The 27,181-nt window shown below is 43.2% G+C and overlaps 1 protein-coding gene across 2 annotated transcripts; it reads right to left on the reverse strand.

The window, feature by feature from the left end:
- slc39a10 (solute carrier family 39 member 10) lies at nucleotides 1-27,181 on the reverse strand. Of its 2 annotated transcripts, XM_041951408.1 has the most exons (12): nucleotides 27,135-27,181; nucleotides 21,256-21,324; nucleotides 19,236-19,318; nucleotides 14,878-16,236; nucleotides 13,845-14,019; nucleotides 7,490-7,665; nucleotides 6,384-6,548; nucleotides 6,101-6,209; nucleotides 5,713-6,021; nucleotides 5,076-5,156; nucleotides 2,741-2,931; nucleotides 1-2,555 (listed from the first exon to the last, which is right to left on the reverse strand). In XM_041951408.1, exons 2-12 carry the CDS (start codon nucleotides 21,275-21,277, stop codon nucleotides 2,403-2,405), a joined length of 2,823 nt encoding a protein of 940 aa, XP_041807342.1. In that variant the 5' UTR covers nucleotides 21,278-21,324; nucleotides 27,135-27,181; the 3' UTR covers nucleotides 1-2,402. The 2 variants fall into 2 exon arrangements, with proteins under 2 accessions (XP_041807342.1, XP_041807343.1); XM_041951409.1 differs by lacking the exon at nucleotides 21,256-21,324 and having other exon boundaries at nucleotides 27,135-27,163.

The raw sequence follows: 27,181 nt of genomic DNA on the forward strand, positions 1-27,181 counted from the left end.
TCAGAGTTTATTTTCCTTTCATAATGGGGAGAATGCACAGACAGGCAAACAGCAAGGATGTCACATTTTGCATTTTATATCCAGATTACTAAACAAACATACAACAAAGCAAAAATGAGAAAAATCATGGACCTTCATTTTACAAACAGTGCCCAATAACCAGTGAAGAAACATATTCTTTGGGGTATAGTGTCTTTAAGTGTTACTCACTCTTATCAAACACCTGACAGTACATTTTTCATTTAAATTATACAAAGAATACAGGAACTCAAAAGAGAAATACTGTTTCAAAAAAAGGTCAATCGATCAAAATAAATAAATGTCGAAGTCATATTTGAAAGATAGAAAATTATGAACTTTACTCAGTGTTGAATGAAAACACATTCAGGTACACTTTAGTAATTGTGTGTGCCAACATATACAAACATAAGATTAAATAATAAAATGTAAAAAGATGCAGGTAAGTTAAACGCTCTCACACCTGCATCATTAAATAAAGCCCTTAACACCAGGTACACTACACCCCAAAGAATCTCCATGATCTTCATACAGTTACTTTAAAAAGTAACAAGTTTACACTCGACACAATGTCTGTACCGTTTCACTCAAACTTCATGCATGATTCAGTCAGATCAATGACATGAGTTCAATGTGACTGACGAATGTTTACAGCCAGTTAAGACATAAGACGATGGATGTCACACAGTGACAGGATAAATGAAGCCACACACATTATCTGTGTGCTTCAGCAGCTGAAGCTAGGCTAGCTAGCTTCGTGCATGAGCTGCAGAACAGCCAATGGAATGTCGGGGGGTTGGGGGGGTTCAAGCACCAGCCACTGAAAAGCCGCACTTGGGCACAGTCAGCAGAGTGATTAGAATGCACACCCTCAGAAACATACATGAAAAATTGCAAATAACAATAATAATCTTTATCCTACAGTTGTCGGGTTAAACATTAATTATATTCGCTGGGATGCTGATGCTGCCATTTGAACACACACAGTACATCATGCTGTTGTGTGCTGTGTTCTGTCTTTTGCCTGGTCTGTCTCTGATTTTCAGGAAGTTAACTGATTCCTTTACATAAGTACTATTATTTAGCAGGAGCAATTAGCTTTTATCTGCTCCCCTACTGACACTACAAAGACCACATGTACTTAGAATACCTTGAAAACTCAACCTCATACTGTAATTAAAGGTCCACTGCAGGGTGGTCCGATTGGACAAAGCACCTTTAAGGAACTCAAAGAGGCACCTAAATAAATCTAGTAAACTACAACACTTGTTGATGAAGACAAGAATAACTAGTTTTTCTGAATTCACAGTTTAAACCTACTGATTCTTATAAAGAAAAATAATAATAGAAAAGCCTAAAAAGGATATGTGTCCTTTGGCTACAGATTGTCTAACCCTTAAAAGAGACTTTTTTTCTAGTTTCTCAACAAAAACATTGCTAAGTCTTAAATGCTAATTTGTAAAGGTTTTGGCAGCTGTATTAGCTATCACTATGAAATACAAAGGCTTAATGATCCCGAAGACGAAATTAGACAATAATACATAACTGAAGTAATTAATGGAGAAAGTTGTACCAAAAAAAAGAAACAAAAAAACACTCCAGTTGTGAGAACACTTTTCTGTTTTGACACTATATGGCACATTTTGCAGGCGAAGCAACATGAGCCAACAGGTTGATTCCAGACGTAGCGCATAGCTAAACTGAGCTCTGTCATGGTGTGATGGTGCGAGGAGCGGCTCTGGTGCTGCTCCAGTGGCCAGGGCTTGGCACAGAGAGACACGAGATCTGATACACAGCGTGATGACATCAAAAGCTGATGATGGATGCCGGGTGGAACACACACCACAGATGTATGAGGCATGGATGATGGGACACAGCACAGAGCGGATAAGAGACGGGTGGTGGTAGGGGGTACGACGACAACATGCTAACAATAGGTGATGATGTATAGGCGGCGAGCTGCTGGGCCGTGACAGCTGCCTCTCTGCAGGAACAGGCTTCCTGCACCACCTTACTATCTGCAGCTCTTTTTTTTTTAAAGATGGAGTTTACTGATCAGAGCAAAGGAGGTGTTTTCTGGTTGGAGTGCAGTCTCCCTCTTCTTTCATTCGGCCTTCTTTTGCTTCACAGACAGCAGACAGATTGGAGCTGACAGAGGAGAGGTGATGGAGGAGCAGAGTGTAAACATCACTGGCAGAGTCATGAGATATGCATAAGCTACCGCAGCTTGTTTGGAATGGAGGCACGGGCCATGAACGAGACTCACATTGCATGCAAGACTGGGCCGTTACATTGCAAACAAAGCATGTTAAGGCCTAGAAGAACAATATTGATACATCCAGCTCTCCCCTCCTTCACTTCCCAGCACCACCCTCTCTCCTAGACTAAAAGCCAAAATCGAAAACGATTTGGTCTTCGAAGATGGCGATGAGCAGCATGATGCTGAACCCGGTCAGCATTCCCAGGTTCTGCAGGATAAAGTGTCCCAGCTGGCAGCGCTTGTGGTCCTCGCTGTCCCCGTGAAGCATTTCTGGCAGCTATGAAAGAGACAAAGTAACCAGTTGGGATCAGAAACAGACTTTGCTGGAATTAGCATTGCAGATCAGGAGGCAGAGAGAAGAGGACCGACTGCCCATGTGGGAGAGGAGACAGTGAAAGTTAAGCTGATGTTGTTGGGGACAATTATCACTCTGGGGCTGTCCAGTGCAGTGTGCCAACTTACCATATCCACCAGAGCCACATAAAGGAACATGCCAGCTGTGATGGCGAAGATCCAGCTGGTGACATTGTGTGTGTACTGGCCCACAGCTGTGCCAATCAGCATGCCAACGTAGGCCATGAGGGCGGACAGCAGATTGTAGACAATGGCCTGCTTCACACTCATCCCTGCTTTCAGCAGCACCGCAAAGTCACCTGTCAGCCAGGAGAGAGACGCACTCATTTTAACACCATTAAAGCAATCCCCATGCATCCATCCGACTCTTATTTTGACGCACATGTCCCAACATGCAACAGCTCGGTCTTTGTCGTGAAAGCTGGTTCAAGCTGTTTATGAAAGCTAAAAGTGACAGAAGAGTGTAAAGCTGCAGCAGTGACAGCAGTGTGTCCAATTTCTGTTTACAGTTTGCAAAGTGACATGCACTTTGCTGCGTATAAACCCCTCGGTGAATAGCTCGGCATGTCATGCTGCGTTTTTCTTGACTTTTCCCGTCTATTCTGACTATGTGATGAGGCGAATCTGTTCAAAGCAAAACTCCCTCCATACAGATGCCACCCCTATCTGTCTCCAAGCAGGTGAAAACAGACCAGGAGCTGCTCTTTCTAAGAAATGTGTCTTTAACTCCCTTCTGATATACTTATGATTACATATGCACGCCGTAGCCTCTCTACCCTCTTCAATCATTGCCGGGCCAAATGCGGGAAGAGGCCCAAGTCTCAGCGGAAACGCCCTGGATTTGGAGAGAGAGATGAATACTGAGGGGGTGGCCTACATTTCCTGCACCGTGTAACAAGCGGCCTCTTTTCCTTGCTAATTACCACAATGAATATATTACTACTCTGCTCTCATCCATCAATCAAACCCAGAGAAAAGGGGGGAGAAGTTAAAGAGAGACGGTCCACACACACCTCACTTGAATATCTGTTTTTTTTTTCTTCTTCAACTTACTCTGGAGTTTCCTGCCTCCCTGGTTCCAATCCGTCAGACACTCAGACACGCCTGCCGCCGCCTCATCTACCGCAATTAACACACCCATCACTGCCAATTAGCTTCACTCTGGGTGGTTAAAGAACCCTCATAATCATCATCTTTGCCATCCAGCTGCCAGTCGGGGGACAGCTTTTGTGTTCAAGAGGAGCTGAGAGGTGCACTTGTCAAACTGCTGGGTTTTTCTGACAAGCGGCCCTACAGGGGTGAAGGCACAACAGCAAGTGCTCCTGAAGAACGGGCGCCGAATCAACAGGAAATGTGAAATTACACAGGGAGAGATTGATCTCGCAAATCTTTCTCAGACAGGACTAGTGCTGCAGTTAACCATCTGGAAACTCGAGCACAACAGAGTAAAAATAGCGATAAAAAGGACAGAAACGTTGGACCAGAATCAAAGCTCTTAGCCGTCTCGTTCTATCTTGAAGCCACACAGATACAGCAGATTTTCTGGCACTTAAAACAGCTAAATGCTAAACCTCGCAAGCTTTAAAGCAGGTTTTTGCAGCATTAGTTAAACCCAAATGTGTTTCATCCTCCTTCATCTTGTAGATGCTTTGAACAGATTTTTCCTCTTTTTCTCCCAAACACAACAATAACAACAGGAAAGGATGCTGCTAGTCAACACAAGAGGGAGCAGGCAGACAAACGTAGGCCATTACACTCTGCCATAATTGACACTACTCTATTCATCAAGCACACAAACGAGGCATGGAAACTGCAACGCGACAAGACACATCATTAGTACTGATCTGCTGTGGATGGCCCCATTGTCTGTCTTTTTCACCCCACTCTCGCCACCTATTCCTCTCACTATAAACAAACAGGCAGAGGAGAGCACTGTGGAGCAAAAAAAAAAGCACGACTCTGAACAAAAATGTTCATAGTTGCTGAAATCAAACTGAATCAAAAGGGTCCTTGGAGAGAACAGATTTGAATGCAAATGAACGCGCCAGCAGCTGTACCGTCTTTGAGTCTGACTGTATTGAACAATGTGTGCCAGGCGCCGTACATCATCCTCACTGACAGACACATTGACAAGCCATTTCGCTGCTGTCAGACAAAAGCTATTAATCTGGGGGGGGGAAGTACATTTTTCTAGAGTGAGGAGAGCAGATTATTGACACCACTGTTACAGAGGGTCGTGAGACCAACTCCGATCAAAGTTTCGGTTCAGGTAAGAAAAAGCCGCTTTGCATGAGGCACTGATTTAGAAGCTGGTTGTCATTATGTGAACGAACTGCAACGCCTTCACAACACAGCTTTGTTGTACTTGTTGAATAACTGAAGTGAGCAGTGTCTAGTGTGTAATGAGTAAATGACTTGTTTTGTTTGTGTGCAATCCACTTACCAAGTTCATGAGGTAATTCATGGCAGAAAACAGCCACTGATGTACTGATGCCTCCTGTCAGGTTTGCACTGAATGCTGCACCTGCAGAGAGAACAAGTTCAGGAAAACTGTCAGGTGGGAAAAGTTTGACACTTTGGGAAATACGCTTGGTTAGTTTTGTTCTGAAAGCTGAGACACTTTCATTTCTGCACTCGAAATGTGAAGATAGATTTTGATGATTATCTTAAATACTGGAAACAGGCTCGCCTTGACCAGGCACAGTGACTTCCTTGTTACCTTTGGACAAAGCCAGGCTCGCTGTTTCCCCCTGTTTCCCATCTTTGTGCTAAGCTAAGCTAGTCTGCATGCTTCATATTTAGCACACAGGTATGAGAGTGGTGGTGGTGCTCATAGAATCTAACCCAGTCACCATATTTTTATATATGGTTTAATTTACTAATCATAACCTCTGAACTGAATGTGGCAACACAACTATTCTGCTGATCCCTGTTTTCCCCACATATACAATAGCAAAACTAGCTTGATAATCAGACGAGCTTGCCCTTTTTTCTAGTATCAACAGATGTGGAATAACACATGAATTCCTGAGTTATTAACTAAAGTGGACACAGTGCGGGTAAAATACCAAACCTCTTACCTATAGCCAGGCCGTCACTGAAGTTATGCATGCCGTCGCCCATGATGACCATCCAGGCGATACTGGCTATACCAGCGTCCTTCATCTCCTGGTCAGAGTGGCAGTTCCCTCCGTGAGAGTGACCGTGGCCATGCGAGTGGCTGTGCTGCTTGGCCTTGCGTCCGTTCTCTTTGGTGGGTGACTGCTGGTGTTGTTGGGTGTTTATGGGTGCCAGTGGCGTCTTGTTTGTGGGAGAGTCGGGCGTCTGCAGCTCCGTCAGCTGCGTGTCGTTGTGACCGTTGTCGCAGGAGATGGCGGTGCTGCCCGGGTCTGCAGGAGAGAGAAAATGTTACGCCGACAGCTGCAGAAACAACGTGCTGTAAAGACTGCGTGAGGCTACGCTTCTTACCTTCACTGAGGGGCTTCAGGTGCAGCCACTCTGCATCTGAGCGACGGTTTAACTTGTGATCTGACAACTTCCTGCCAATCTTGCCCTCCTCCCTCCCCTTCTTCATGCCCTGTGAGCGGAGACATCATTGTAAGATCTAGCCACAGGAATTCATTACAGATCAAAATCGACAAGTACCAAACTCAAGGAATACAGCAAACAAAAGCAACTGCATGTGAGAATTATCTTCAAATAATAGTCAAGGGTTAAGCCGTCCTCCACAGCCAGGTGATGTTTATCTTACCCTGTGGTCTTTGTAGTGCTTAAACATGCCGATACAGTGTTCGATGATGAAGAGCAGGTAGATGCCGGCTAGCGCTGTGAGGCCCTTCCACACTCCATCAAAGGCTGTTACCAGATCGCCGTCGTGGCTCGTCCCAGGCTTGCTGTGGTCGTGCTGCCCTTGAGACTGTAGACAGGAAGAAGAACGGAGGATGACGAGAGAGAAGGATGGGAGTGAGGGAGGAGGATCGCACATTTATCAGAACATAGATTTTATTTCTTAGGGTCACACAGATCGAACCCCCGAGGCCTCTCACAGCTGAGAGAAAGAACAGAACGAGCAGAGGATGGTTGATGATCACTGAAACTTATTATGTGTCTGTGCACACAGATCGACTTGGTGCCCTAAGACATTTACTGACGATTGGCCAGAGGAAGAGACATTTGGAGGTTTCAGTATTCAGAACTAGGTCAGCAGTGACTACTGCCCATCACAGCAGCGTGGACACGCAAAGGATGTTTAGCTACCTTGTTGACTTCTGAATAAATGCCGTGTATAAATATTACAGCTTGGCCGCAGCTGCAGTCAGCGGAGAGCAGCTACACATTTTCCATATTTTGCAAATGCATGATGAGAAGTTAACAAAAGATTCAGCGTCCGCCCCGCGCTGCCCATACAACATCAAAAGTTCATGACATGATGGATTCTGCTGGAAGTTTGTGTGACTGGACCTGTTGTTTATATTAAATAATTTTATTTCAGTCATGAAAAGTGCAATAATAAGATTATCTGAGCTGTGAGATGCAAGAACTCAGGTTAGGTTCAAAGAAAATGACACAAAACATAACTACATCCATAAACTGGAAATGTTATAAGATTTTTATGAATGATATACGGAGCAGCACAGCATGACATTACTCTCAGCTTCCTACTTTTACATACTGACAGATTTTTTGTCACATCATCATAGCTGCTCCATAGTTAACCTTGATTCATCGATTTCATCCCTTGCTCGGGTGTAACCTCAAGAAGGCAAGAGTACAAATGTCATAAGAGTCCACCGCTCTACAAAAAGGTTTTTAATCCACTGTAAACAAACTGTGTTGGGCCGTCTGTGGCGGACTCACGTGAGGCAGCAGATGAAGGAGAGCGTCGCCGCTGAGCGTGCCCACTGCCAGCGCCACCAGGAAGGTGAGCAGGAACTTGAAGCAGGATTGCTTGAGGATGGGTACGAGGACCACGCCCAGCAGAGACAGCAGGCTGATGATGGTGATGGACACAAAACCCCACAGCCACACCAACGCTGGAGGAAGAGACAGACAGACGGACAGAATTATTATCTGCATTTTACTATACAGTGAGGGTCAGGAGTGCTCGTTAGCCACATGCAGCGCGTTTGGAGTTGTAGCATGACTCATAAACTGTGAAGGTGCATAAGAAAAAAAGGAGGACCTGTAGGGTTGATTGAGAAGCTGTCATGATTTTGTCAGAGGAAAGACCAAACTAACAGCTACAGCTTTGCCATCATTCGGCTATTGGCTGGAGGTATTTTCCCACCCTGTTCTCATGTGAAGGAGAGTATCCTCCTCAGGTTTTCCATCCATGTGTCCTTGTGATGACACACGACGCCTGAAGCAAGAAATGCGAAGTGACATTTCAGCAGAATTCTGCTTACCTCATTTTTCATTCAAGGCCACAGACATGACACATGAAGCAGAACAGGAAAACGTCAGAAAGGTACACTATCATTTAAACTGCCAGTCCACCTGTCAGCCCGTGATGCGTTTCAAAACAGCCGAAAAGACTGAGTGAGAAAAACTTTACGATTCGTTCATCACAGAGGACAAAGTCTTTAATGTCGTATGAAATTCAATGTCACACCAAAGCTGCCGGTGTGTTTACTAAAGCGATGCTGGGTCCTTCGCTGCTGACATTCAGCTATAGGACATCTACTGACGAAAACGCAGTGAGCATGAAATGCACATCTTACAGACAGTTGACTTCAGGGAGGCGTTTTAGCGAATGCTCTATAAATATAGCACAGAAAGGTACAGCAAATGTCTGTTCCTCACAGATTTGCTCTGATTGCCAGGGCCAAAAGGTTTGATCATGGGAAGTATTTGACCACTAATATCCAATATATTACAAACTATTGAGCACCGATAGGGCTCAATTCATACAAACAGAAGAAACAAATTTGCCACCAAAGCCAGAGGGAAAAATGACTAATGACAGTAAAATCTCACTAGCAGACACACTTCCTCTCCTCATCTAATCGGCCCCAGGTGGTGTTGCTTGTGAAGAGATAATCTGAAACATGTCTTATGCCTGACAGAGTGGTCTTTAGAGAGACTGAATCAAGCTGTTACTGTCCCATTACCCAGCTGTAGGATTAAAAAACACTACAAAAAAAGTCGCTCCCCGGGCGGCCGTCTCTCCACCCAGAAAACAGGAGGCTGGAGCTCCTCCGGGGGAAATATTTTAACTGAAGAGGAAGGCCCTCATGCTTAAGTGCTGATTACACAGCTACTTGTCATTAGCTTTTGGGAAGCTAACCCTCACTCTCACTGCAGGTTTACGTGTGCCCCCCAAAAATCTGAGGCGTTTGGTGTTTAACAATGGTGTTCATCACTCCAAAAATCTCCCATAGGTGTTAAATAGGTGGAGATTCGGTGACTGTGGAGGCCATAGCATACTGTACGATTCACCATTTTCATGCTCATCGAACCATGCGGTGAGTTGAGTAGCATCTGGCTGAAGACGGACCTCTGCAGTGAAGTCGGTGTACAGACCACAGTGGAGCATTCAGGACGCTTTCAACTCCCTGAATTGAAGTCATAAAATACAATATTTTAACACAGGAGCTCCCCACCGGCGTGTAAATGCAACACACATTTCAGACTGTCTGAAGAATCGCCAGCAAAGTCTTTGTGTCGAGTAATTTGACAATATGCAAATACAGGCTGAATGATTGGGTTTGCAGTATTATCTGATGAAATTTTTAAAGAAAAAAGCAAATCTGCTGGCTTTACTGTTTATCTACAAATTATCATAAACATAATAATGTAATGTAAATAATGTAAATCTTGTTATGTGGATTAATTATGAGCACTACTACTATAATACTTTCTGAATAATGTATGCGTAAAGCATATTTTGTGCTGTCACTGTATTTGAAACTACTGTAATAACAATAACCCCTGACAGGCGTTAGTAACTCTGAATATAAAATGAAGATCAAGGACCGATGTCCCCACTATGTTTCTCCGTATTAAAATGACTAAGAGCCTACAGTCTCCATAGTTAGAGAGACAGTTAATGGGATGGTTAAATATTTTAGACCACATATTTATAATAATAATGTGACAGTTAGCCGATGCATTGCCTAGTTTTCCATAAAAGCAAAGGATGCCCTCCGCTTCATATGTAGAGATCAGTAGCTCACATCCATCAGTCCCTGCTGCCAGTTAATCGACTGCACATACTGTGGAGGAACTCGTTAGGAAGGACAAGCTGGACAGGCTGAACTCATTTTCTCACTACGGATGAAAATGTCTTCAATCGCTCTTCGTTTTATTGTTACCACCATTTTCAGCGCGCCTTACAAAAGTAGAGGTTCTACAGCTGACTGCTTTCTTACTGGTCGCATCAAGCGGAACGTCGTGCAGCCCTGAGAGGCAACTGTACATCAGCCAGGCTGTACATCAGCAGCAGCGCCTCACGCTCACGCAGCTCATCTGCTTCTCTATCTCATTACCCCCACGCAGTTGTGGTTTCTCGTGCGTGTGGACGTGCAGGCGTCCGGGGGGTTGCAGCGGGGCGACAGAAAGTGGAGGTATGGGAACAGAGAAGAGTAGGGGGAGACCCACTGGTCTGTGTCTTCTCTCCAATTATGCACCTCCTGTGAGCCATGGCTCAGAAAAATGGCCCAGGGTGTTGCTTGGGCTCTCCTAATTGGCACAGTGCAGAAAAAGAGGGGAGTGGGGACCAGGGAGAAACCAACTGCAAATTTGCGGCGCTCCCCCACGGATGCTGGCAGGAAGTAAATGAGAGGTAGCGCCGCGGTGTGTGGTGATGCCTATGGTTGAATATTGGTGCACCATTACAGACAATCTAGTGCCTCTAGTTTTCCACTAATGAGGAGCCATTTGTGCCCTTTTGACTTGTTCGCGCTGTCTTCCTCTTCGTCATTAGCGTTTTTATGACTTTTCAGCGGTGGCACACTGCTGCCTGCGGCACATGTGATACAGGTGTCTCCAGAGGGGAGTGTGTGATTAATAATTAAAGATTTAAGAGGGCGCACACTTAAGGAATTGCTCCAATTGCACGGTTGAACTTAAGTGCCTGCTTCTGTGACAGTGTTATTGTACGCTGAAGCTCACACAAGCAAGAAGAACTTATTATATAAATTATTCTTTATTTTTTGTCATAAAAATGGCATTTTCTACCTTTAATTAAGACTAAACCCAGGTAGTGCAGAACATCTTATGACCCCACACTTGCCATGTTGTCCGTTGTTTATCGTGACAGCTCCCAAACTTCTGGCCTACTTTGCATAACTTCAATGAAAAGTAAAATCCAATTACGCTGCGGTATAATACAGAACATGAGAACAAGTGAATTTATCAGGTGTAAATGCAGCGTGGTCGGATTGATTATCATGCAGCGTTCACTTTCTTTTCATTCCAGGCATGTTTTCGATTCCTACAGATTTACATTTACATTACCCACTTATACACACACGGCACCATAACACCTAAGAAAAAAGAAGCCTTTTCTCTAGTTTGCTGATTTTGTGTGCAGAAACTGTGATTACTGATCCCGGTTTGATTTGTAGGAATCTTTTATGGCTTTACTCATGACCTGTAACTCATTAACTTTAAAGCACTGTGATTTTATGATTTGCATTCTCATAAACCTGGAAACACTGAGGTCCCTGAGCAGGGCTTAACATTGACCTTTATTCTTTGTAGCTGATCTTTCAGCCTCTTCCTTGGTTTTCCTCTCTGAATATAATTACTTCAGGGATTTGGAGCACAAACTGAAAGAGAAGTGATCACCGGAAGAAAGACGCCTCTTTCAACAGAAGTGAGATGGGTCCACAAAAGAAAGACACAAAAAAATCCTTTTTGCAATTTCAAAATTGTTAATGCATAATAGCAAGACTCCTTTGCTGCCATGGCAACTAAAATGATTTAATAACAAGGGCGCACATGTGCACAGACACAAAGCGTCCTACACAAATCGTGAGTGCTGCAGTTATACGAGTGAGTGATCCTGATTTGAAGCGTCGATCACGTGATCTGCTCTTTTGAGAAGAGCTGGTGTGATTTGGCTAATTGGCTGGCTGTTCATTCAAACATTAACCTTCTCCCAGCTCTCTTAATACATTCACTGCCCATCAACACCCACTGATGGCCATTAGTTTTGCATTTGCCCACTTCTGATTGACTGCTAGCATTAATCAATTAAGGGTGCTACATACTTGCTGCATCCACAATCACGTCTAAAAATAACTTACATCTTTCTCATTATATGGCTAATAACTAGCACATACCCTCTTATGAAGCTAGGCTGTTAAGAGGTTGTTCACTGTGCTGGTTTTTCCTCATACCATCCACACCTACATCTGCAGGTAAATGCATTTAACTGCAGTCTACCTGACGAATGTGGGTTTTTGACACATCAGTTACCAGTGTGACTTCAAGACCTGCTATGTAAATGAGTGGGAGGCTAAACAACCCTCTGCTGTCCCACTGCATCCACCAGCGCGCCCACAAGTAAGTCATTTAACTACAGGCAGCAAAGCAGGTTCCAGAAGTGAATGAAAAGCAAGATTTCCTGAGAAAAAAAAAACACGTGGGGTTGTCAGAAACATGTGATTGTAGATAGTCGTGTGGCTGTGTGCAGACTTAGCAAAATGTTATCAAGATCAAAGAGCACGGTTATCACTAAAGAAGAAAAGCCCCTCTTTTATCATGAGACTGCGCTACAACTGAAGAGCCAAATCTCGAACCAACATGATTCAAAGCCATCAGATGCTTTGCTTTCTTCGTCTGTAAAGAAAAGTTAATAAGCACTGGCGTTGTAGGAATACAAGACACTTAAACTAGCCAGCGACAGCGTATTCACTGGGTCTCGGGGTCTCAGCTGTGCTCTCAAATTACTCAAAGAAACTTGCTCTGACTTTCAACATCCTTTGTATTATTATTATTGTTATTTTTTTTTTTAAAATGAATGTCAGTGTTGAAATTACACTCTGGTGAGTGTTCACTGCTGCTCTGGATGGCAGAAAGTGAGAGGAAGAAATTGCCCCATCAGTGAACTGAAAATGAGAAGACGGCGTGAACAATGGAGGGCTCACCCAGAGGATTATGGTTCTAATTCCCAGTTCACTTCAATTACCATCACTATAAAATATGGCCTTATTAGTTCAAATCAATGTTGTGTTATGCAGGTCTGACACTCCTCCCCAAGAGAGAAGCTCCAGGATCTCCATCCTGATAGCATCACATTATAAACCCCAATGGTTTCCTGTGGTTTCCCTCTTGTGAAGATCGCTGTTTCCTCTGGCCGAAGGCACAAGATACAGACACTAACTCGCGTTTCACTCTCATAGAGCACATCCTTATCACTATACATGCTACTTTAACACCGGATGTTCAATCCATTATTTAAATGGATAATAATTCCTTTCAATGCTTTAATAATATCTCATCTTCTCTGGGCTCGCAGTCACGATGATATTGCTGAATTAATGTGTAAGAACACAACAATGATCTACTAAACAAACTCAAAGTGTGATCATGCACTGACGGGTTAAAAAGGTACTGCTGCTTGATCCATTATCCAAATAAAGTTCATTCTCACTCCATTTGATCAAAATATTGGTGAGAAGATCGCACAACTTCCCAAGACTAAATATCTGAGCATTACAGATTTGCAAAATAGCTGAAATCTCCTGCAAATCTGGATGCTGTTCAGCAGTGGCTTCTCCAATCTAAACTTATGGCAGCGCAGCCACATGTTTTCTATCACTGTGAAAAACATGTGGCAACAAAACAAAACCGGGCTGAACAGTGAGTGATTTTCGCATGCTGTTATTACAATTTCTAACGGCGAACCACTTCTTTTGACAGGGAATGTTTTATGCAGAGCGGTTTGGTCTGGAGCTGCAGGCTCTTACGGCACTTTGGGCAAACATCAGACACCTAACATGCATATTGATGACCGACTCTGTCATTTCCTCACTGTGAAACACTTCTGGAAGAAAAACAGAGAAATAACCAAACCAACAACCTGACAGTCTGCTGCTCATAGCCTTATTTGTGTCTGGACTAAGACCTTGAGTGAGGTCTCGAGTACTTCAGGCTCTTAACGGTGTTGTGGTTGACACTTGCTGAAATGATCGTTTGCTTCTTTTCTACATTACAAGTCTTTTTAGCCGAGATGGACTGGATCGATAGGATACTTGGCTCTTACCGGAACTGACAGGCTCCAAGGATTCCTGCTCCACTATCTTGTGGTAATGGCGGATGCAGACACGACTATCTATCTGGTAGAGCAGGGCGGGACACAGATAGGTGAACTGGCTGGGGGAGATGGGAGATTCAGGATTCAGGCCGTAGTAGCTGAGGAGCTGAGTCAGGTTCAGACACTGGAGGGAGAAGGATGGCACAAGTATGAGAGGAAAAAATAATAAAATTGATACCACTTGAACAGTTCAGGTTTTTCAGGTTCAGCATTGATTAATAAACTCTTTAATCCTGAAGCAAAGCCAGAGATTTCCTGGTGTTTTGCTTTTAAGAACAGCAAAAAAAGGGACGTGTCAGAGGTGATCAGAAAAACCTTAAAAGTTAGATAAAACCCTGCACATTAAAAATAACTTTACAAGGATGAGTATTAACAGGAAAGACTCGACATTTCTATTCTATTCTGTGTAGGCTTCTTTTTATTCTGACATCAGCTGTTCAGAATGAATGGCACTAAGTATAAAAATCTCAGCATATTTGGAAGATTTATCAGGTAGCTAGAGCCTCTTTCACACATACAGCAGTTCCCGGTAAATTACTGGGATAACCTTTCAGGCCTCACTAGTGATTTCCACGTTTCACACGTGCAGCTCATCAGGAATATTTCCATCTTGTGCCTTTTCACACATCCCACAGCACTGCTGGAGTAGACGGGGCAATGTGAAAACATCTGCTGTCAGACGGATGTAACCCTTTATGTGCTTGTCCTGCAATGTTACTGCTTTCACTCGCAGCACAGCATTTTCCCTGAAATGTCACCACTGAGAAACTGGCAGCACACAAATATCGACCTCGGCTCCCGTTCACACACGACCCCGTGCAGGATAGACTACGTGTGTGAAAAGAGCTTAAGATACTGACAAAGAGTCTTTAGATGACTGCTCAGTTCATCAGCAGGACACTTGTTGCATCACTAACATATATTTCAGAGGTTTTCTCCTATAGAAGATATCAAAGCTGACCTCAGCTCAAACAGGTCCTACCTCCTCATGCTGATGAAACAATCCTCCTTGATGGCCAGACAAGATGTGGGCTGGCAAAGTGGAGGTGGCAGGTCCTGCCGGTGCTTCTCTCTTGTCTTTATGAGAATGGCTGTGACCGTGACCGTTCTCGTGGTCATGACTGTGTTCAGACTGATGATCCTCGGACAGAGGTGTGAGAGGTGAAGGGGTTCTGTTTTGCCCTCTCTGTCCTCTGACCCTGGCCGGCTTTCTTGCCTTCTTGGGTCGGCTTTCTGTGGTGGCAGGAGACGACTGTGGCTCCTGAGGGACCTGGGACGGCTCCAACTGGGGAGAGGGCTGCTGTTTGTGGTTGATGGGAGGAACGTCTGCACCTGTTTGCTGGTCATGGACATGATTGTGGTCGTGGTCGCTGTGGTCGTGGTCGCTGTGTGCGTGGTCGCTGTGGGCGTGGTCACTGTGGTTGTGGTCGTGATCGCTGTGGTCGTGGTCGCTGTGGTCGTGGTCGCTGTGGTCGTGATCACTGTGGGCATGATCACTGTGGGCGTGATCACTGTGGTTGTGGCTGCTGTGGTCATGATCACTGTGAGGTTGCGCAGACAGGTCCTTGTGCACCAGTACCTGCTCGTGTTTGTGCTCTTTGTCATGTACATGATCATGGTCATGATCATGTGTGTCCTGCACATGTCCATCAGAATGTTTATGGTCACTATCGTCTACCTTGGCACGATCATGGTCATGTTCTGTATCATGACTGTGGTCGTGATCATGTTCATGGTCGTGTCCTGCAGGTGCACCAGCAGCTGGACTGGCAGCAGTAGCCTGCTGGCTGCACTGCGTGGGAAGCTGTTCTTTGTGTGGACGGCGGGAGCCGGGCTTCTGGCGTGGATGACCATGCCCGTGCCCGTGCCCGTGCCCATGGCCATGGCCATGGCCGTCGTTGGTGGATGAATGTGAGTGATGGCCCTCCTGAACAGCAATCGCGTCGAGGTGAGCTACATGGTCATGGCCCAGATCCTCATGAGCCACACCTACCAGCTTCACTTTACCCAGACCCAAGCTCATCAGCAGACTCTGAAATCCCTGGAAATCTAACCGGCCTTTCTGGCCGTAGCGCCTGAACAGCTCCTGGATGTAGAAGCGTTGCTCCTCCTCTAGAGTTTCCCCCTGAGAACTGCTGGGCTCCGGCGACAGAGTGGCTCCTCTCACGTACGGAGCCTTGGAAATCTGCAGGTCACTGTGGGCGTCGTGATGTCCGCCGTGCTGATGGCTGTGCCCTTCTCCATGGCAGTGGCTGCACTGATGGAAGATGAAGGTGAGCACACACAGGAAACAGAACTTGGTGTGCACCTGAACTCGCATTGTCCCCTCACTTCTGGTCCCCTGCCAAGAGCAACAATATCAGAATTTGAATCACTTTTTATTTCAAACTAATGATTAAATGTAGCAATTATTTAGTTCATCAATTGTATATCACTTGTTAGTAGCCAAAAATACAATATATTTCATAATTTATTCAGTGCCATTAAAATTTTGACAGTATGTGTTTCTGACTACTGCGCCAGTAAATTTCAAAACTATCTGTGGGCGACACACTCTGAGTGCTGCGTCTGGCTCCATATCTCCTCACCCGGTTTAAAGACCACAATGGCAAAAGACCACAGTGACTGTGTTACTTTTAGATAGTTAGATTCATGAAAACAGTAACTGTGACTTTGTTTCCTGTTTGGCCTTTTTATCTGGAGTGTAAGACAAGTACAAAGCTTTCTCTAACATCTAACAGCTGCCTAGACCTGAGGACAGTATCAGCATATTGCAAGTTAGACTGAAGTATCATAATATTCATGTTTATGACATTGATACATATCTCAATATGTCAACTGTGGGCAAACATCACATAAAAGACTCTAATTGATGTCCAATGCAAGGAATTATGTTCCACTGTTATGAATCGCATCAGAGAAATAAGTCTTAATGTGCAAAATGAAACTAATTTAGTTCGTTTTTAATTACTGTTTAATTGGAATAATTACTTTGGACGGCAGAATTCTGCAACATAATAACACAATGATTAAATCATCTCAAGAGATTCCACTCAGAAGTCAAGAATTATGGACTGGCAGCGAGTGAGAGTTAAAGAGGCCCAGTTGCTGAATGTAACTGTATATTCCCACACATTCACTTTTAAAATTAGTCACAGTAAACGCAGTTATCATGGTAAATGACGTGAGGCAAAGTGGTAGCTTTTACGTGGACTCTTGCGAGGAAGTGCTCTTCAAAAATGATTGCGAGCAGGAACCACTATCAGATTAATCAATCTTGATGTTATTAAACCGGTGATCAATATCGGCCTTAAAAGGCTCATCACCCCTTCCCCAGCTATGACATCTTACAGTATTATAAGGTCAGTGTTAGTTCACATATAATTATCAAAACAAACACGAGAGATTTCCGATAAGAAGTCTGTCCATCATGCATACTGTAAAAACAGCAATCAAATCACCTGCGGCTACCTTTAGCTTAGCATAACAGATCTAATAACTGAAAGAGAGGGCCTTCTGGAGCACATTAAACTCTCTGCTGAGAATTGTGTAACAAATTGCTTGCCCCCCCCCACTCTAAAAAGCCTGAAGCAGCAATATCATTCCAGTCAGATGATCCTCATAAGGTCTCTTGTGAAGCCTGTGGGTGGTTGATGTGTGAGGGGTGGGAGTGGGGCTGGGGTGGGGGGGAAGTAAAGAGAAGTCAGATGAGAAATACAGGAGAATGGTAAGTCAGCACACAGCAGAGACCAGTCACACACACACACAATCACACAGGTCTTTGGAAGCCAGCTTGTTAGCAAAGTTTATGCTATATTTACGGCGTGTGCATCATGAGGGAATAAATTTGTGCTGTGCAGACCACAGATACTGGGCTAAATGTTAATAGCAAAGAGGGTGATAGATCCTCCGCACCATTATCAAGGCTCGTAACAACAGATTGCACACTGCAGGCTTGTGGGAGCAACAACAACAACAAAAGATTTCTTTCTGGATACCCACACAAAGCAAGAAACTCAGAGGAGAGGATACAGAAAATAAGTCAAAAGATCACTTGAATAATATCACACAACAGCCTCATTTCAGAACATAGTGTGATAGACTTACAACGTGCTGCTGTTACTCCTTTTTTTTTGGTGAAATGTTAAAAAAACAAAACAAAAAACAGTGCACCGAAGATGATGTTTTGATCCAACAAAAAGACAAGAATCCCGAACTCTAAAGTATTTGTGTCCATCTCACTAAAATGCTTTAGAGAGAACACACTTCAAAAACCTTGGCTAAAACAAAGCCATTGTTTAGTCTGCAAAGCCTTGATCATCGTGCAGACGACATCAACAACTTATCAGCAAGTCACTTTTTTTAGACCTTCTTCTCCCCGAATGACAAGAACGTGTGAAAAAGTATGTAAGTGCATCATGTCATGTCATAAAAGAGGGAATTTTTATGTCAAAGTGTTAACAAGGATTTTTTGTTCGCACTGAAATTTCTGCACAAACCACAGCTGAAAAACAGACCCGACTTATGCACGTTCATAGTGAGTCATCCAGGTGACAGACCACGTGGCGCAATTCAACACCTTCAAAACGTCTTAAGCAGATCAAACAGTAAAAACAATGCCCAGTAAACGCTGACTCCAGTCTCATCTATGCTTGCCTTCAGAAAATGGAAGCGAGGCTACTCACCGCTGTGTGCCTTTGAATGACTGGTGTGAAATTTAGTTTGGCCAAGGCGTGAATAAAGGTGCTCTGACTCAAGCGGCAGACGTGAAGAGTGGTTACAAGGCTGCTTCACGGCGGTCGACGAGACAGTGTTTTTAAACATGAGGCAGCGGTGACCTATGAACCTTGCAGCAGATAGGTTGGGGCAGAAGCAGGACTTATTTTTATGAGCACACCCTCCAAGCAGCAACAGAGCCTGCTGTGTTTTCCTGATTAGAGTCATTGTTCTGCTTCTTCTATGATGGAAAAAGACTCTCCATTTACATAGCATGAGCGTTAAATAATGCCTTACACAAACCCCTAAAATCTAAAAAGAAAGCATTACAAATTCATTTAAAGCCTACCATGATTTTTTTTTTGTCTCTGAATTGAGATTATTAACTTATTTTAGGCAAACATTTACAGTTTACTATTCTAATAAATGGAAAAAATAAAGGGAGCTGTACAATATGCACCGCAGGTTTGTTTTTATTAAAGGGATATGAATGCAGAAAACAGTACATTACCTAAACTCATTTCCCCGAGTTGTTGTTGATGTAATCACAAATTCTTTCAGCCCAACAACAGAGGTAAATAATCCGATCATTGTACTGTGGGACACAATAACTTGCTAACTTACCGTAAAACACTTCTCTTTTTGACCCCCAGTTCTGCCGCTACCGTATAAGGGGGGGGATTTCCAACTCTTCTGAAACTCACACTCTGGAAAAACATTAAAGAGGACAGACGATGAAATTCAGGCTCACCACTTCACATTTTTTACCCCAAGCCAACAGATTATTCCACATAAGAACAACCCCCAATTCCAGGTTTGAATCATAAACTCAACTGAAAAAGCTGTGACACTGAGAGGAACAGGAAAAAATGTCTTAACAAGAAGGTGACCAGCATGACGTCTGGAACAGTCACTGGTCTGTGGACCTTTTTTTAAAAAAAAAAAAAAAAAGTATTCTTGTTGTTGTTGCTGCTGCTAGTAGAACATATGCACAAAGTCTGAAACCTGTATGTCGATGTCTGATCCTACTTTAAGGCACGGTTTGTCAGCCTAGTTCTATTTCATAGAACAAGCATAGAGCAGCATTCTCAATATTAAAATGATCTAAAAAAAAAAAAAAAAAAAAAAAAATCGTTACTCATCCTCTCAGGTATGTGTGACCTGTGAGCCAAATCAGACCTTTGTCATTGATGACATTTTGAAATGTCACAGTAGGAAAAGCACAGGCAAAATTATAAAATTGATGATGGCTGAATTCCATTTAGCTGCTTCAGATTCAGGGTGCTGTGTTGTACGTGTTGGCTCACTGTCACACTGTCATGACTTCCTGAGACACCTGAGTTCAACAGATCCATCATCACTGTAAGCAGTAACATCTGTGTTTTTCCTGCAATGGCAAGAAAAAATTCTTAATCCTAGACGACGAAGTTTTCAAAGACATTAAACATGTCAGGAAGAATTACGAGGCCAGCACCCTGGGAATTACGAAATGGAATGAGGAAAAAGAAACCGCAAGCCTGTCAGTATGTGGACGAACAGGTGCAGTCGATGATAACAATAATAATGTAAGAGCAAAGGGCTTCTTATTGGGTGACGGCAATCAGAGGAGAAAAAACCTTCTTGTGTGTCCACATACTCAGAATGTCCTTACAGCACAACCGACAGCTTGCCAGAACTGGTAGAACAGGAAGTGATGCAATCAGTACTGACGTTAAACTACAAAGCTGTTTAATATCTATCTTTACATAACTTTAAGACAATGCTTTACATAAAATCAATACATTTGGAAAAGGGGGCAGGATAAATAAGCTTCCTCCTGCTGCTTTTCGGGCATTTTTTTTTTTGTGGTATACATGTCTGAAATAAAGTTCATTTATTTATTCATTCATTCAATTTTCTCTTTGAAAAGTATCAGAAATCAATAAAAATTAGCAAGGTAAAGTCAAACTTTGCCAAAGAAACCTTTTTCTGCTCTGTTGTAATGTGTTATTGTGAAGCACCGATGAAGGACTATGACTCAGAGACACAGTGGGTAAGAGCCTGAATTTTGGGGGAAACGTGTATAAAAGTTACAAAACTCATCTTGTGCATTTCTATTTGATGTAATGGTGCCACTTTAAGAACACAACAACTTTGTTTTTAAGGAAGTGTGGGAAGGTTTTTCCTAACTTTGGGACAAATTCAAGGTTCAATCAGCGTGTAGGAGCTTTATAAATATTCTTTATGATTAATATGACGTTTACTTAAAGAGAACTAGACATCCTCTAAAAACTGTGATGAAATTAGAAATGTCTTGGAGGAGCATACAAAGAAGTCAGTTCCTTTTGATATAAAATACCAGTGAAGAAGAAAATACACCTTAATGCTACATAATGATACTAGTGCATACTTTTACACAAAAAAATAGAAAAACCTCCACTACTACCTGCTATTAGCTGATTTTGCAGGCTTCAACTACCACATGAGCATGAACGTGTCAAAACAGCTTGAAAACTTTATTACATGAAACTTCTGAAAACATTTGTGATTTCTTAATACATCATGCCTCAAAAATATCTTCTGCTTCCCGGTTCTCGTTGACAACAGGAACATTGTTGTTTCTGTATTTTATGGGAAGAAAAAAAAAAAAAAAAAAAAAACTTACTTTGGCCCTTAAGCTGCTTCATATGATTTTCACACGACCATACACATCCCTCTCATCTCCCGGCGTCTGCTGGGAAACGGAAAACAGGAGCATAGTGTAAATCTCTCTTCTGGTGTTCGAGAAACAGCTTCAAATGGAAAACTTTTTTCCCTGTTTGATTAATAAGTAAAGTGTTCTGCTTTCGCCACAAATCCTTACATGATATTTATGTTTCTTACAGAAAACAACTCAGTGCACTCTCAGCTGACCTGCACTAAGAAAAATATAACCTGAGGGGTGTCAGTGTGGATCTGAGGCAGTGTGAAGGTTTTTGACGCACAGAGGCAAAGCAGCGTTGATAACGTCTTAAAGCAGCGTGGGATCATGGGAGTTGTTGTCTCCACTGTTAAACAACCACCACTGCTGATGAAAATCTGACGTGACGTGTTCAAGGGGGGGTAAAGGTGCCCAGATGAAATGTACCTTCAATACAATTACGGATTGTCTGGGTTTGAACATTGTTGGAAACATTTGGGATAATGTAAGTACGCAACTCAATGAAATACATACATAGACATAGTCCTTTTTAGACATTTTAATGCAGAAATGTTAAAATATATACCTTTAAGGTCCATAAATAAAAGGTTTCCCAGGGCTGGTTATATTTTTAATGTTTACTGCGAGGCCAGGGAATCATACAACCAAAAGTTGCACTAAGCAGGAGGTGAGAACACAATTCTTGACAGTTCTTGAGTTAGAGCGGAGGGTTTTTTTAGTAAGGCCTGAGGTGCGCAAGAGAGGGCAGATGTCAGCTGCCACATGGACCCAGCTCGCAGCAGATGGTCTGTGGGAGTCTTAGAGGACCACAATCTTCAGTTGTATCATCAAAATTAGGAAAGTAAAACACAGATGAGACACCTGAGCTCAAGCGACATCTCTCTGCTGACAATCACTGCAGAAATAATAGCAGGTCAGCTGTTTTCAGCCATCCCATCAGTGTTTCCTAAGCCTTCACCCAACAGTGCTGCACAGTGAGACGTTACCAACACCGGCAGACAGAATGTGAAATCATTACAGCTTAGCTCAACTGTCCACAAGAAGCACCGCTAAGGCTACACCTCATGTTTACGGGCAAGAGTGTTTTTGTCACTGTGTGAACAACCACCCACTACCGCTGCAAAACAAAAACAGCGATCACGGTAGTCATCTGGACAGATCGAACTAGCAATCCTCTGATCCAGAGTAGCTATTCTGTGGAATCAGTCATAAGCTGCAAACCTCCTGACTCAAGCACCTGGCATATTCACACTCATTAAAGCAGACTCAGCGCAGGTGTTAGCTGAAGACACACATGTTTCAGACTGAACACACTTATCATCAGATCAGTCTGATGACAAATTATTGGCCATGAAAAGTCAAGCCTTTCCAAGTCATGCAAATTTCCAGCTTCTCCATGTCTGAGTGATAGTCCTGAGTCGCCTCTGTGAGTAAATCAACTCCATTGAGAAAACAAGCCATCAAATTTTTTGGCAAATACCCTGCATCCCTCTGTGGTATGAAATTAAGATGCGGGCTACCATGATACATGCAGGTTCAAATAAAACCAGTGTAAGCAGGCCACATCTTCCCTGAACTTCTCACCAAGTCAAAGGACAACAAGTAACACACTAAGTTCAGGTTTTCTAGGTTGAAGCAGCGGTGTCATTTAAACAATGTTAGATGCTGTATGAAGCCCTGAATTCCTCAAAAGGAATCGAGGCGCTGCAATGCGAAACAGCGAGCGACCACTGTGGCAAGACGCAGGTGCGTGGCTGATGCTCTGTGGCCTGGAAGCATGTTCAGCGCAGTGTAAAAACAGGCTAAGACTACAAGGCTAAGCAGAACAATCGGCTGAAGAGTGCACCGTGCAGATGTCTGAGAAATAACACCTCTGCAGCACACACGGTGATGCTTACCTCCGGTCATAAATAAGCCAGAAAGGAAAGGAAGACACTCCACGGCGATACAAAATGTTCACGCCAGCAGTAACATAAGTAACAGGTTGGATGTTTTGAGGCTTTTGAGTCCAGTGACTTAACTAATTTGTACAGGGAGGAGGGGAGGCGCAGGGAGGGAATGTGTGTGTGTGTGTGTTTTAGAAGTCAGGGAGCTGTATCTAGCACTGACCACCTGACCAGCCACTCATGGTCTGCTCTTGCTAGGACATTCTGCCCATTTTAGCACTTTGTCTTGATGTAAATCAGCAATTTGAAATGTGCAGAATGTATCCACATGTCCCACCACAGCTTTATCCCTGACGTTCTTGTTTACTGAAACACTGGGATGTCCTTTAAAATAACATCCTCGCTAAGTTTGCACAAACATGAAAGCTCATCCACCTAATGTCAGCACTGATCTGGACTGACTCCGTGCCGTCCTCCTGGCTTAGTCTGACATGCAGTGCAGAGGTATGTGCTCTATTCGGATTGTCTTAAACATTGGTGGGAGCACTACATTTGTACACTAAGCCGATGCCTAACATAGTCAGCGCTGAAGCTAGATTGCAATGGTGCTCGTCATCAAACTCCTACAGAAGCAAGGGTGAGGTTAATAAATGTTAGCTAGCATGACTTAAAACGCCCCGTCTGCAAAAAAAAAAAAGACTATACCATGAACAGCAGGAGTGTGGGAATGGTGTTACATGTGCAGCAGATTGTAGATACTGTGCACACTAAAACAAACACACCGGCCAGGCCTATGTTTACAATATTCTTATTAGAAACCTGCAGCTGGCAGCAACAGAGACTTCCACTGAGGGTTTGATCTGTAAGGTATGAAGGTAGGGTTACAACACCCTCCCATGCTTCTGAATGTTTGGGGTTTTTAAGGGAAGATGAAGCGGATCTCTAATCTGGGATTCATTTATAACGGCCCTTTTATCCCCAGTCCCCTGCGGACACTGGCATGGAACCAAGAGACAAATGTATGTAAAGAAACAGTTCAACCCAACAAAAGATGTAGTTAATGAAAATGTTAAATGAAGACTTTCAGGCTTCGGGGGTGTGGGTACCAGGTACTGTATGAAACTCTGAGACAGGATTAGGTTTGTAGTCAGTGCCTGATGTGGTTTTGTGATGTGTCATTCTGAGTATAGTTGGGGGGAAAAAAACTACACAGACAGCATGTGATTCAGGCTGGATTGTAAAATCAGCAGACACATTTTTAGCAAATTACATCAATTGCAGGACAAACCTTCTAGTTGTAAATAATATTAAACCACATGTTAAAAAAAACCCTCATCCAGTCATTTTAGGGTGATTCTGGGCTTTTTTAATCACATTAGTGGTTGAGAGGTCACTGCTGGAGTATCAGTGTGGCTCAGTCTAACGCCCCTACACTGTGGCTTTGTCCTCAGTGGACCTGAAATGACAGAAAATTCACAGAAGCTTGGACTGCATACAATCCAGTTTTAACAAAAAGCAAACTCAGACACAACAGACCGGTGCAATCCGGTGAGCACTGTGTTTGCTTTCTTTGGATCCCAGTGTAATCCAAAAATAAGCGACAAAACCATTTGTAAATAGCTACACACTTAAACGAGCCCGGGTTTTCTGTCCGCACACAGTGAGCCCACTTTAGATGTTTAGCAAGCAAAGCCGATTTCAGCAACGGCGTTCAAGACAGTGTGCGCATTTGATTTGAAAGACAAAGTTGGTTGCATTGTAATACACAGAGCGGATAAACTGAAGAGATGCCATCTGTAAAGCTGCTGAGCCTCACTTCTGTTTTCCAGCGCTGCCCTGCATCTCAATCATACAACTGTACTTCTTTTCTTCTTCAGTACATCTTATGAACTTTGCAGGCTGTTTACCACATTCATCATGTAGCCCTGTAATGCACAATGACACAATGGAAGCCTCTACATAATATCCTTAAGCTACACTTTCAAGCTGTACACCAAAACAACAAAGAGCTACCGGTGTGTAGCAGTTGTAAACAAGGTTTGGTAATTCAGCTTAACATCCGTGTGAAGGGAAACTCCACCGATATCTCACATGAAGGCTAATTCTCTCGCAACTCAGACCACATACACAATGCACATGTACAAACCATTTTACACTGCCGTAGAGAATTCATATGTAAGCAGTGGAGCTAATTTTATTGTGGTCTACCTGACATGACCCATCTTTTAATTCAGCGTTTACCTGGTTTACTGCCCCCTTTTAACCACCGAAAACCGAAGCTGGTACTGAGGGGGGAAACACAGATGATCTAAATTCTGGGTCAGGCGTCTCAAAAATCACACTAGCAATATTAACTCTGTGACTTTCTTACATGCCAACAAAACGAGACGTGGTTTGTAAAGCTTGTTCACATGACAAGCTCGACTGCACATTTCGCGGGTGGTGATCGATGGCGCTTTTCAATCGAGTTTAATTACTTGTTACATTAGATACTGTTAGCTCGTAAACTGAAGGGAGCGATCAATTACCTTACCCAGACCAGACCGAAACAAAGCTACATAAAAGACCATACTCTGAACCAGTTTAGTCTGCTTTTCGTCCAAATGTTTGTCCAATTTGTCCAAATTTCCAAAACAGTGAGCAAATGAAATGTGATTCTGTACAGGGAGCTCATTTAAGGTGACATTTACATGATTAATGTGTGACATTATGAATCATGCACACTGGATAAGCCAAAATCTAACATTATATACTGTAAACACATGATGCTATTGTGGTATCTGTACTTTCTCCATTTTATGCTACTTTATTCCTCTACTACAACTAATATTGCACTTTTTACTGCATTACAATTCTTTGAGAGCTTTAGTTACAAGTTACTTTGCAGATTTATATTAATACAAACTATAAATCAACTTAATTTCTGATATATGTTAAGCTACACAGCATATAAAGTAATTAAAATTAGTCCCAAATGCAAGTGATACACATCAATGCATCATTAATCATAATTCAATTTAATGGAAAGCGACACTGTGCATGAGTACTTTACTTCGTGAGATTTTGAATGCAGGACTTTCACTTGTAAGAATGTTTTGAATGCTGTAGAACTGCTTTTACTTAAAAGTAGATCTGAGTACTTCTGCCACTGCTCAATGCTCTCACATCAGCACACTAATTACTTTCCAAACCTTATCAAACATTTCTTCACGATGTCTCAAAATTAAGCTTTAACACTGATTTGTTTATGCTGAGATGTGCCAAGACAATACGTGCACTGAATAGTCATCGGGAGGGACAATGAGACTTAAATGTCACATTTGCATATCACCGAAAGCAGCCGCTACACATGCTGTGTCCGCCTAAAAAGGAGGCTGGAAAAAAAAGCCAACTTCAATTCAAACCCAACTTAGTGATATAATTTGATTTGGCTTTAAAACGATCTTATTTTAATGTTAAAGAGGTAGAGCAGCGATACCGCCTATAAGTCGCCAGTCTGGTCGGAAGGGGCTTGAACACCGCACGTGGTGCGCAAACTGCGATCGTCATTGAAACGTGCCCACTAAACAGCAGCGCGTGAACGGATAAAAATGACTAAATCACCAGCAAGTAGGAAGTCACGAACACCCAAAGCCAGAACCGGAGAACTACCAGAAATATTATAAGTTCGAAGATAACTACCCGGTTTGTCCTGTTAAAGAGTCGCCCCTTTCGGGCAAGCTAACGCTAACGCTAGCTGAAAACGAAGCCAACAATTCAGCCAGCTAACGTTAGCTAGCAGACGACTCAGAGGAAATTAGCTTACACCCTACAAAGAGCAACGATAACATTTGGGGTCTGAAATTCCGCAACAAATGTTCACAACAGTGGCAGGAAACATCTACGCGTTGAGGCAAACGCTGCCCGGGTCCATGTTGTGGGAGTGAATGATAACAAATGGCTTTTTTATATAGTTACCTCACTCGAGTGCCGTGTGCATCTCCTCTCCGCTCGGTACCAAAAAA

The sequence above is a fragment of the Chelmon rostratus genome, chromosome 13 (assembly GCF_017976325.1).
Source record: "Chelmon rostratus isolate fCheRos1 chromosome 13, fCheRos1.pri, whole genome shotgun sequence".
Lineage (NCBI taxonomy): Eukaryota > Metazoa > Chordata > Actinopteri > Chaetodontiformes > Chaetodontidae > Chelmon > Chelmon rostratus.

What these genes read in the sequence shown, in the direction of transcription:
- slc39a10 (XM_041951408.1), bottom strand. Translation starts at nt 21,277, where the DNA reads ATGAAGCAGCTTAAGGGCCAAA. An exon ending in AAAAAGAGAAGTGTTTTACG is followed by an intron (nt 16,237 to 19,235) that starts GTAAGTTAGCAA and finishes TGCTCTTGGCAG; the next exon opens with GGGACCAGAAGTGAGGGGAC. An exon ending in TGTTTCATCAGCATGAGGAG is followed by an intron (nt 14,020 to 14,877) that starts GTAGGACCTGTT and finishes TTCTCCCTCCAG; the next exon opens with TGTCTGAACCTGACTCAGCT.